The sequence below is a fragment of the Glycine max genome, chromosome 17, assembly GCF_000004515.6.
Source record: "Glycine max cultivar Williams 82 chromosome 17, Glycine_max_v4.0, whole genome shotgun sequence".
Classification (NCBI taxonomy): domain Eukaryota; kingdom Viridiplantae; phylum Streptophyta; class Magnoliopsida; order Fabales; family Fabaceae; genus Glycine; species Glycine max.
This window is the reverse complement of record NC_038253.2, coordinates 14,220,761-14,233,814: the sequence shown is the minus strand read 5'-3', so window position 1 is coordinate 14,233,814 and position 13,054 is coordinate 14,220,761. Positions and strand designations below refer to the sequence as shown.

At 33.3% G+C, this 13,054-nt stretch overlaps 1 protein-coding gene and 1 non-coding gene across 2 annotated transcripts; both read right to left on the bottom strand.

The window, feature by feature from the left end:
- Positions 1-3,256: 3,256 nt before the first annotated feature.
- On the bottom strand, positions 3,257-4,429 carry LOC102664521 (F-box/kelch-repeat protein At3g23880). The gene has a single exon (XM_006601406.3). The coding sequence runs from the start codon at positions 4,427-4,429 to the stop codon at positions 3,257-3,259; it is 1,173 nt and encodes a 390-aa protein (XP_006601469.1).
- A 6,140-nt stretch (positions 4,430-10,569) lies between these two features.
- LOC113000064 (small nucleolar RNA R71) lies at positions 10,570-10,676 on the bottom strand. Its single transcript, XR_003265336.1, has one exon. It is a non-coding gene; the product is annotated as a small nucleolar RNA R71 (small nucleolar RNA).
- Positions 10,677-13,054: the final 2,378 nt, after the last annotated feature.

Here is a 13,054-nt window from a genome sequence, read left to right as displayed (position 1 = left end):
ATCTACAAAGATTTAGATAACGTTCTTGGCGGTCCTTCCAATAATTCAAAATATCCAACTTAGGAAAAAACTTTGGCTCAAGCGGTGTCTCAGCCAAATAGAGATCTAATTCAGACTTGCCATTGACATTAACATTTTGGCTCACATAATTGATATATTCCTATGACAATATAAGAGAAAAATTAAATTAAATAAATTGAATCATAAAACAATTAAATAATTAAACAAAAGGTCGGTGTCGTGGTGACGGACAATCGAGCGTTTGGAGGTCACTGTCACCGTCGGTGGCTCGTGTGGAGGAGGTGTCATTCACAATTCACATTATTAGGGATTTAGGTTTCGTTGGCTTGTTTCCGTTTAGGTTTTCTACTTTTCTCTTTTCTCGCGTGGAGGCGGACCATTAACAAATTAAAAATTGCTAATTTAATTAGGCTTTGCTGTTGTTTGGACTTGCTCTATACCTGAATGTGAATTGCCAATTGGGTTGCTAACTACAAAATAAAAATTTAATTTCTTAACAATTATCAATTTATAATAATAATAAAATAAAATAATATATTATTTAAATTTGGTGGATTGACGGGCTAGCCCACCAACCCATGAGTTGAGCCCACCAATCCACGGGTTGAGCCCACCTAATCCGCGGGTTAAGTGGGTCGGGCTGAAAAGTTGCCAGTATCAATTTTTTTAAAAAAATTAAGCCCAGCCCACCTCTAGCCCGTAGTGGACCGGGCTAGCCCACGGACCGGAACCCATTTTGACGGCTCTACTTTGTAATGACACATGTGCAAGTCTTGCAAAATAGCTTCACTAACAAACTAATCATGATATAGACTGAAATCATAAGAACAGAATTTTCCATATCATCACCCCTAAATAGGGACCAAATTAATTTGTTGTTGTCGTTAATGCAACAATATTATTCTCCCTTCAGCACATCTCTTATTTCCCTTTGCTTACGCAGCCCACAAACAATTTCCTTTCTTTCCAACATTAAAGCAAAAGAGAGCTTGTAATAAACTTGAGCACAAATACTTCATTTCCATTAAACTCTTGTTCTCGTTGCAATTACTATCACTAGCTTGAACAAACCTTGCATTTCCAATTTTGCTCATAGTGTTGGTGCAATTTCATTATCCTTGCTAGAAGTGGTATCATGTCTAACATTTTAGCATGTTATCAACTCTTGGAACTCAATGTCATATCCGCACAAGACTTGGCTCAGATGGATCGTTCTATGCAGACCTATGCGGTTGCATGGATTGACCCAGATCACAAACTCTCCACTCGGGTTGATTCTCAGGGTGGAACCAACCCAACTTGGAATGACAAGTTTGTCTTTTGAGTTGACAAAGATTTTTATGCAATGAGGAGTCAATAATTATAATTGACATTTATGCTGTTCATTGGTTTTGAGATATTCACGTGGACACTGTCCACATGCTTTCGGGTGACCTTTTCCCACCATCAACACAACCCCAAAAAAAATACATACAAATCCACGGCTATGCAGTTTATGGGGCTCCAAGTCCAAAAAGGCCCTCGAGTTGCCCCAAAGGAATTTTGAACATTGGTGCAGCTATAATTGACAGCTCCATGAAAAGCAAGCCTCTTGGATACAATCACGACAATCTCATTAAGCCAAGCCATCCAGTCATGCTAGAGCTTCACCACACAAAGAGCGACTATAGCTCAATGCTCAGCTCAGAAGCCATAGCTCGCAAACACCAAGCCAAGGCTAAAAAGGGATAAACAAGTTCCCAAATTACCCGATCGCGGTCTCCTTTGTTTTGCAGAGACCAAGATTTCTCAATAGAATTTGGGTAGCTGAATTTGTATTGTAAATTGAGTTTGTTAAAACAAGAAAGTGCATCCACAGAAAAACTACATTCGAAGCAGAATATCTAGAACGCTATACACAAAAATTACAGCCTTCTTCAATTCATGATGCTTAAGACATGAATGATACATCTATCAGTATGCAGTGGTATACCTATACATAGATTTAAACAACTTTAAACTAAGATTCAAATTGCTAGTAAACCAAGACATTCACTCTCAAGTGGCAACATCATATTATGACCATAGGACAAGACGCTGAAAATTAACATAAATCGTATCATTTCCATGAAACAACATGAGCTAGGCACCGGAATGCGGCCAATTATGACCTCAGGACAACAAAAACATAATTCAAACTCAAGGATTGGTTGCTGGAAATGAACTAGGAACTTCAGGAACTTTGTAGAATTCGGGGACCTTGGGCCTCTTAAATAGCTTTGGCAAGTCAAGCTTTTTTTTTTTCTTGCTTAAATATGCTTTTTATTTTTAATAAATATATGATTTTGTGTTTATTTTTTAATAATTTTTTATTTTGTGTCGAGTCTTTAATAATAATAATTTTATTTTTTTATGCTAGATACTTAATTTTAATTGTAAATTAATAAATTTATAAAAGTCTGCAAGATACTTAATTTTATCTTTAATAATTGTAAATTAATATAAAAGTCTGCAAGATAAATTAACTGTCAACACATATATGATATTAAGAAGAAAAAAGATAAAAGATGCGTAATAACATGTACACTCCAAGCAGGATATGATAAAGGATGCATATTCTATTGTTACTATTGTTCTTGTTCATCTTCAATTCTGAAACAAAGAAATTTCACTATCAAACTATCAAATCCAAATGGAATAGACTAACAAACAATAAGAAATCAAAGTGCTTAACTTTCCTTTTTATTGAAAAACTAGTTACCCGATTCTTGTGAATCTAATTCATAGAAAATGTGCAAATTATAAATCTCCAAAATAATAGATAAAAATATCGCAAATAGAGTCATTGCAACACTCATCAAAGGAGTAGTTCCCCACCCTTCAAAGCAAAATGAAACAAATGTATAAAGATAAAAGATAGAATATAGGAAAAAGAAAAAAAAATAGTCACTAAATGAAGTAATTGAACTTATAAATAGATAAATAAATTACCCTTATTGAGGTGTTTTTTTTAAATGTTTCTTATTATTTTTTATTTTATTATCATTTTTTTTTAATACCAACTCGCTCTTTAGTATTGTCAGTTACTAATCCTAATTATTTAATTTATATACTTTTTTATAGTAAATACATGAGATAGAATATTCAAAATAGAATATTTCTATTATTTTATTCTTCATTCAATGACAATACATTCATTATATTTTTGTGTAAATAGAGTAAAAACTCAATGGAAAAATGGTGGTTCAATTCTCTGTTAAAAAAATGAGCGTTTCTTATCACAACCTTTTTTCGTAGCAGAAAAATGGAACAAACTTTGTTGTTCTTGTTCCTCTTCAATTGCTTGTATGGGAAGTGGTAACAAACTCTCTCTGTACATAACAAATTCCCGATGCATAAGGGGTCCCATTTTTTCATACACACGACGTTCAAGCTGCTCCCCTTTGTCATTAAATCTCAATAATGCTTGTGTGCAGTCCACAGACCAAATTTCATCCTTTCTTGTGAAGCATATTGGAATAAAAGTGGTATCATAATAATCATGAGACAGAACAAATGATGACTTGGTCCAAGATGACTGCACTTTGTATTCCTTTTGTGTCCACACCTCAATCTCAAGCATGGTTGGCCACCTAGACTTGGAATAAATGCACAAACATCCTCTCATGACACCTAAAGAATAAAATGTAGTTTCCGCTGCATCGTCTGGCAGTGGAATCTCTGATAAAATCCTTTTCATTGTATCATAGGCTATAATAACTCTAGGTTTATTATAGTAACAACTACGAACCAACCAATGAAGAGCTCCATTAATAAACAACCCGTGGCGTATTTCGTGATAGCAAGGATATGGAACAGTACTTTCATAAGAGCTCCATGATGAAGTGCTCCATGTATTGGTTCTCCAAGAGAAACATTGGATCATCGTGTTGTAGTTCCATATTGTTACGTTCACTATCACGTAGTCATCAGTTGATGAGTCATACCCAATGCCACATAGATGTGGATACGTCGGCAAATCTTTAATTCGTTTAAAGAGACCAGTTGACGGATTCCAAATGGCAAAAGTAGGCAAACGACGGAGGAACGTATATTTTAAGAGTAAAAATCCTCTGCAAGAACCCACAAGCACAAATCCCCAGGGTTGAAATTCATGAAACCCTGAAGGAGGTGGAATATTGAAAATCACATTCACAGTATCATCGTGAAGTGGTGCCTCTGTGTCCACGGAATTAACTTGAGCAGAGAATGTCGTCAGAAGAAATCGGTGTGTGGGTGCAGCCGCTAAGTCAAAATGGGATTTGGTAAATTGAGGATCGGAAATTAGAAAAAGCCATGACTTACGCACACACTTGAAACGCAATAGAGTTCTTACTGGCAATCTTAACAGAATTTCTACAATCTGATCGTCAGGAAGAGTGATCTTCATCTTCTATACCAATCACTCAACAATGGAATGCATACACAGGAAGAAAAATTAGAATACACCGCATTTTTGGGTGAATGAAGGCGGTGGGAGGTGATGAATGAATGAATGCGTTATGCATGTATACCATGTATATATATAACCGATCGAGGTAATTTCTATCTTTTTTAAATACTATCTTTAAATTTATTTTAAATTTAAATTTCAAATCTTAATTATTATAATCTAAACAAATACTAACAAAATTTATTGTAATCTTAACAGAACCGTGTCAACATTTAAAATTTCGGATTGAGTTCAAATTAAAATAGGTCAGCATTACAATAATCTTATTTTGTCCAACATAATCTTGAATTATAAACAAGTTTTTTTATCCAACACCTAAACAAGTTTTTTAGCTTATAATTAAAAAACTAAAATCTACCTAAAATATTTTGTCTAACATAATCTTGAATTATAAATCAGGCATTATAGTATAATATGAATTGTGAATGAACATCTTGAATTTTGATCTCTTCCAAATACTATTTCAAAAATTATTTTAAATTATAATTTGATTTAAATTTAAAATCTTGATATATTAAGTTTAGGGATCATGGTGTCAATGAGTAGGGATTAAAATGATACCAAATTATTAAGTTTTATAGACCAAAGTGAAAATTTTATTGGTAGACATGTGAAAATGATTAGTTGTTGCATCGTCACCAAAAGTGTCAGATGTATTTAACTCTTTGAGTTAATAGTAGGAAAAATATATAGTAATTTTTAACCTCTGAGGATAAAATTTTAATTTTTTATGTTTCAACTTTGAGTGTCTAGAAAAATCAATGATGAAAATGAATGTTTATTATTTAAATTATTATTAATCAAATTACTCTAATGATGCTTACTTTATTTTCTGTCTTTTCTTTTCATTGCATCAAAAAAATCTTAAACTAAGTTTATCTAAAACTATATCTAAATTTTAATATTTTTACGATTATATTATTTCATGATTGGTTACGATTTCTGTCTGAAAAAATAATTACTTACAGTTATATATTCTCTTAGGAATATATTAATGGAAAATATCTGATTCCATATCTGTCAAAACAACATGTATCTTCATTTTAATATCTAAATGAAATTAAAATTATACTTTAATTTTTATTCACTATCAACGTAAAGAATTAAAATTAATTTCAATCAATCAGACATTATAGTTACTATTATTTTTAAAATACATCTTTAAAAATATGATAATTTATGATTGAATAATAATGTAAAAATTTATATAATAAATAAGGAAAATGAAAATTTTCAAGGCATAATCTAATATAAAATATTTAAAACTAAAAAATGAGATAATTGAATAATATGAATTTTTTGTCTATATTTTTACCATTTCCAAATACTATTATTAAATTTATCTTCATTTTTAATTTAATTCAAAATTTAAATCTCGCTTGACATACTGTGCCGATTTGATGACAACTTTTTTCTTATAGATAAATTAAATCTTAATGTTTATTTAGAGGAAAATCTCAAATTTATTATAGCTAATATCTTAGCCTCTTAGTTGTATAAAATATAATTGTTGTCTCTTTATTTTTTTAAATTTGTGATTTAGTTTCTTTATTTTTTTAATTGAGATATTTCATTCTCCTTTTTTAAAAATTGTACGATTTTAGACCTCTTATTTTGAATTGAAATATTTTGTCTCTTACTCTTAAAAATTTTGTGATTTTAGTCCTGTTATTTATTTTCATACTTTTATGTACTTTTTTATTTATTTTTTAATAAATTAAGGGTAGTGTATTGGATTAAAATTTTAAAAGACCATTTTAGCATAAAATTTATTGTGGATTTTAAAGATTATGTAGGAATATTATGACTTATCAGATTTCTTTTTAAGAATTTTATGATAATTTAGATTATAATGAATTTACATCATAAGAATTTAAAAGATTTGAAATGACGGTATAGATTTATAAGATTTGAAAGGATTATGTGAATTTTTAAAAACACTTTCAAAAGTACAAGAATCAGTGAAAAAAATAATAAAAAAATGATAATGTTTGGATAAAAAAAAAAGTAAAGCCAATATGATTTTTTAATCTTTTAATAGCTATATTGATTTTAGCTTTATGTCCTTCTATACTAACATTTTTTTACAATAACATCTTCTTATTCTCACTTTTGGAATCGAATAATAGATTTAAAATTATACGTTTTTTCATAATTTTTTTAATTACTACAATTATTTCATGATAAATCTAATGACATGTTTAAATGGAGTATAATAATAAAGATATACTAGAAGGGGTAGTAAGGGTGAAAATTTGATGAAACCCTAATTTATAGATCTAATTTTTACCATAAACAAACTCGGGAACCTATTTGTGACTCTCTGGAATGAGGGAAAATAAAAAGAAAAAAGGAAATTGGAAACAGAGATGTAAAGAATAATGCCACAATATTGGAAATTGATAAGTTGAGGATGATTCGTCACAAAAAATTAAATTCTTTCATAGGAACTTAAAGTTTCACATAAGAACCAAAAGAGACACTTTTTGTCTAATATGAAATTTCATAAAAAAAAAAACTATCAACAAAATGTTTAAAGAGTCTATTTATACCTTCTAGTAATAACCCTGAATTAGGCCTAAGGCCTAATAACTAATCTAATAATTAAAAGACTTGAAAATAATAATAAATGTTCATGCTACCCATTACATGTACAAAAATAAGCCCTAAATATAATTAAAAATGAAAAAAAAACTTATTCTAAAACTTGGCTAAAATTTATGGGCTTCATTTTTTCTTCTCTTTCCTCCATGAGATAACTGAGTCTCTTATCAAACTCTTCTTGAAATCTCTTGTTCCTTACTCTAGTGATTGATTCATCCATGTTGAATCCACCTAAGTCAAACTCTTTCTCTTTGGATAGTCCTTTATCATTCCCTCATTCTTAGGAAGAATTCGCCCTCTAATTGATATCAAAGCTACCTATATCACAAAGAGTCAAGCCACTAACATTAAAAGTGTTGCTCACACCATAGTCAAGTAGTAAATCAATTTTATATGCATCATCATTTATGCGCTCCAAAACTTTAAAAGGACCATCTCCCCTTTGTTGATGTTTAGATTTCCTTCCAAAGGAAATCTATTCTTCCTTAAGTGAATCCAAACCCAATCACTCGATTTGAAAACCATCTTCTTTCTACCCATATTGGCATATCTAGCATATTGCTCAACCTTTTTCTCAATTTGTGCTTTCACCTTCTCATGCAAACACTTAACAAAATTAGCTTTAGAAAGCCTATCCATATTCATCATAGCAAAAGTGTTAGGCAAAGGTAACAAATCAAGAAGAAATAATGTATTAAAACTGTAAACTACCTCAAAAGAAGAATAAAAAACAATAGATTTTACTACCCTATTATTTGCAAATTCAGCATGAGGTTGGCATTCCTCCCAAGTTTTCAAATTTTTACCTACCAAGCATCTTAGAAATTGAGATAGAGTTTAATTTACCACCTCAGTTTGTCCATTCGTTTGAGGATGACAAGTAGTAGAAAAAAGGAGTTTTGTGTCCAGTTTGCTCCATAAGGTCTTTTGAAAGTGGCTTAGGAACTTAGAATCCCTATCCGATACAATGTATGAAGTGAGTCATCACATAAGCATCATTTGCTTTATCACAAAGTATGAAGTGAGCTGATTTGTCATTATTTTCTCCTATTTCTTAACCCTTTTTGTCACCATTTTAATTACTGATTAGCCTTAATTGTCAAATTAATTATGCAATTTTGTCATTTGGGCCTACTGGACTAATTTTGTGTTTTTAATTTAATTTCAGGAGAATTATAAGCAATTGGGCTTGAATCCGGAATTGGGCTTGGACTTGAAGAGAGCAGACAATTTTATTTTATCAAATCTTATCTTATCCAGATTTTATCTAGATATTATTTCATCCAATCTTATCTTATCTTATCCGGATTTTATTTCATCTAGATTTTATTTCATCCAATCTTATCTTATCTTGTCCAGATTTTATTTTATTTATGGGCTTGGACTTAAAACAGATTTATAAGCTTTGGGGCTGAGGACTTATATAACAGTATCAAGGTTTTAGTTTTAGGAGTTTTTGGAGATGAGAATAATTCTAGGATTTTAGAATTCCAGTTTTTACTATTCATGCGCACTATTCACGTAGAATAAAATTCATTTTCTGCAATTCCATTTTTGCTTCAATCTACAATTTCGTTTTCTACTGATTAATGGAAGGCTAAGTCTCCAGCGTTGTTTTCTCTTGAGGATCAAACACATCTCTCTTTGAGGTTTTGTTATTACTATTGAATTCTAATCAGTTTTTTCTTCTTCACCAATTACTCTGTATTTGTTGCTATTAATCCATGCATGCTTAATGCTTGATTAATTTTCTCTGCGCTTAATTTACATTCATGCTTAATGATCAATTTCGTTCATGATTAATTGGTGTATGTGTTGCTTAATCACATAATGACAACCTTATGTTAATTTTCGCTTAGTAATTTAATTTAAGGTTGGATTAAGTGGTTAAACTGATTAAGGATAAATTCTTGTAACCTAGGATAAGAGACTTGCTTGTGAATAAAAGGGAAACAACATATTCTAATTATGTTATTTTCTAATTCAAATTTGTTTGCTGTTCAATTTACAAAAACAAACAACCCCCCAATTCGTTACTGTTTTATTACTATCTGTTATGAACGTTTGGTTGACCATTGCTCGTTGGGAGACGACCTAGGATCACTTCCTATATACTATATTTTTAATGTTTATTTGATTCGGGTACGGCCTCGATCAAATTTGGCGTCGTTGCCGGGGAGCAGTGGGCCAAAGGTTCATAATAGTGTTTAGTTGTCTTGTTTTGTGTAGCGTTCTGTTTTGCATTTCAGTTGCATCCCCTGTTTAGCAACTATTTTTAGCGACTGATTCAACGACTGATTCAGCTTTGTGTTTTGCTGTGAACAGACAACAGTGATGAACAATGATTAGTGACTGGGATTTAGCGACTGATTTTGCAATTTAATTAGCAATTTTTGTTTTGATAGTTAGAGTTGTTATTTTTGGCTGATTTTTTGTGTGGTAGCTTCTTTCGATCCATATTTTGTGTGAAAAATACCAGGAGCACTTGGTGTGACAATATTTGAGAGACAAAAATTTTGGGAACTTGTTTTTAGCAAAACTTAAAACGGCCATAACTTTTGCTCCGGATATCAGAATGACTATTATTATATATGCATTTGGGGTAGAAAAAAATTTCCCATGCTATGACAACCGCTTTAGAAGGTTGGGGTCTCCCAAACTCCAAAAATCAGCCATTTACTAAGTTTTTTTTTTTATTTTTCAAGTATTATTGTCCTATTTTTCTAAGCTTTGCTTAGTTAGTTTTCATAGTTAGACTCTGAATTTTTGTTTTAAATTTTTTGTGCTATCTTTTCATGATTTTAGGGTGTTCCTCACAAAATGTTAGCTCATTTTGATATTGTTTGAGTATAGCTGTAGTTTTACCCCCTTGTTAGGTGCTTGTTGAGAAACACATTATTTGCTGCATATAGTGCATGACTAGGGGCAATCCAGGTGATTTACAACCCTTTAATCCTGAAATAGATAGAACCTCTCATAGATTAGTTAGGCATAGTGTGCATCCTGGTCATTTTGAGCATTTTGAGCATTCTGTTAAGGGTGAGTCTGAATATTCTGATTTTAAGCATTCCAGTACTAATTTTCATACTGAGAACATGGATCAACCTCCACCTCGTGAGAGGACTCTTAGGGAGATGGATGCACCTGATTTCACTAATGAAAGCTTGTGCATTCAATATCCTGAAGAGGGTGTTCCATATGTTCTCAAGACTGGACTAATACATTTGCTGCCCAAGTTTCATGGTCTTGCAGGTGAAGATCCTCATAAGCATCTTAAGGAGTTCCATATTGTTTGTTCCACCATGAAGCCCCCTGATGTCAAAGAAGATCATATCTTTCTAAAGGCTTTTCCTCATTCTCTAGAGGGAGTGGCAAAAGATTGGCTATACTACCTTGCTCCTAGGTCCATTTTCAGCTGGGATGACCTTAAGAGGGTGTTCTTGGAGAAATTATTCCTTGCATCTAGGACCACTACCATTAGAAAAGACATTTCAGGCATCAAGCAACTTACTGGAGAGAGCTTGTATAAGTATTGGGAAAGATTCAAGAAATTGTGAGCAAGCTGTCCTCACCACCAGATTTCTGAGCAACTCCTTCTTCAATTTTTCTATGAGGGACTTAGCAACATGCAGAGGAGTATAATTGATGCTACCAGTGGTGAAGCTCTTGGTGATATGACCCCTGCTGAGGCTAGGAATTTGATTGAGAAGATGGCTTCCAACTCCCAACAATTCAGTGCAAGAAATGATGCTATTGTTCTTAGAGGAGTCCATGAGGTGGCCACAAATTCATCTTCATCTACTGAAAATAAAAAGCTTGAAGGAAAACTTGATGCCTTGGTCAACCTAGTAACTCAGCTTGCCATGAATTAGAAATCTACACCTGTTGCAAGAGTTTGTGGTCTATGTTCTTCTGCAGATCACCATACAGATCTTTGTCCTTCTTTGCAGCAATCTGGAGTCAATGAGCAACCTGAAGCTTATGCTGCAAACATTTATAATAGACCTCCTCAGTAGCAAAACCAACAACAACAGAATAATTATGACTTTTCAAGCAATAGATACAATCCAGGTTGGAGGAATCATCCAAACAGAAGATGAACAAGTCCTCCACAACAACAACAATTTGTCCCTCCTTTCCAGAATGCTACTGGTCCAAGCAAGCCATATGTTCCTCCTCCAATGCAGCAACAACAAAGACAACAAGCAATTGAGGCTCCTCCTCAACCTTCCTTAGAAGAGTTAGTGAGGCAAATGACCATCCAAAATATGCAATTTCAGCAGGAGACAAGAGCCTCCATTCAGAGTCTGACAAATCAGATGGGGCAGATGGCTACTCAGTTGAATCAAACTCAATCCCAAAATTTTGACAAATTACCTTCACAGACTGTGCAGAATCCGAAAAATGTGAGTGCCATCACCTTGAGGTCTGGCAACCAAATTCATGTGCCTCCACTAGTAGCAGCACCTGCACCTGAACCTGTCAAGCTTCATTCTACACCTAAAAAAAAGGATGAGATAGTTGCACAAAAGAGAAAGCTTCCTAACAAAAAATTTCATTCAGGTGGACCTTCTTCTAGTAATTATGACTTACCGTAACCGCCTATCTCTCTTCCATTCCCACCTAGAGCAATTCCAAACAAAAAAATGCAAGAAGCGGAAAATGAGATCTTGGAGACCTTCAGGAAAGTAGAGGTGAACATACCTCTGCTAGATGCCATCAAGCAGATTCCAAGATATGCCAAGTTTCTAAAGGAGTTGTGCACCCACAAAAGGAAGCTCAAGGGCAATGAAAGGATTAGCATGAGCAAAAATGTGTCAGCATTGATAGGTAAATTTGTTCCTCCCATTCCTGAGAAATGTAAGGACCCAGGTACTTTCTATATACCTTGCATTATTGGGAATAGTAAATTTGAGAATGCCATGCTAGATCTAGGAGCATCAGTTAGTGTCATGCCTCTGTCCATTTTCAATTCTTTATCTCTTGGACCTTTGTAATCTATAGATGTGGTGATTCATTTGGCAAATAGAAGTGTTGCTTACCCCGCAGGTTTCATAGAGGATGTGTTGACTCGGATTGGTGAACTTATTTTTCCTGTTGATTTTTATGTTCTTAATATGGAAGAGGGATTTCCCCATGGTTCAGTTCCAATTATTTTAGGCAGGTCATTTATGAAAACAGCCTGAACCAAGATAGATGTTTATGCTGGCACATTGTCTATGGAATTTGGTGATATTGTTGTTCATTTTAACATTCTTGATGCCATGAAACATCCATCTGAGGATCATTCTGTTTTTCATGCTGAGATAATTGATCAGATTGTTGATTTTGATTCTGTTCTTCATGGTAGGAAACACCCATTTTTATCTGATTTGCAAACTTGTCAGTCCTTATGCATTGAATCTGAATCTGAGTGTGAATCTGATCCTATATCTGATTTTTATGCTGAGAGTGAATTTGAATTTGAGTTTAGTTCTAATTCTCTGGGTGTTGTACCTCTTGATGTTGATTTTTTAGAATCAGAATGCACTAACCATGTTGTAGGAAGTACATATACTTCTGACTTGCTTTATGAGGTACAGGCTAAGGAACCTTCTTCTTCTCCTACCCTGGTTCCTCCCACTGTTCAGCCACCACCCACACTAGAGTTGAAGCCCTTACCAGCAACCCTCAAATATGCTTACTTGGAGGACAAGGAAAAATTCCCAGTGATCATCTCTGCCTCCCTTGATGCTGAGCAAGAGGAGAAGTTGTTGCTAGTGCTCAAGAAGCACAAGAAGGCCATTGGATGGACTTTAGCAGAGATTCCTGGTATTAGTCCATCTACTTGCATGCATATGATACTTTTAGAGGATGGAGCTAAGCCAGTGAGGCAGCCACAATGATGACTCAACCCCGTCATTCTAGATGTGGTGAAAAAGGAAGTGACCAAGCTCTTACCAGCTGGAATCATCTACC

Excerpts from the sequence above, each read along its gene's own strand:
- LOC102664521 (XM_006601406.3), bottom strand. The coding sequence starts at position 4,429 with ATGAAGATCACTCTTCCTGACGATCAGATTGTAGAAATTCTGTTAAGA.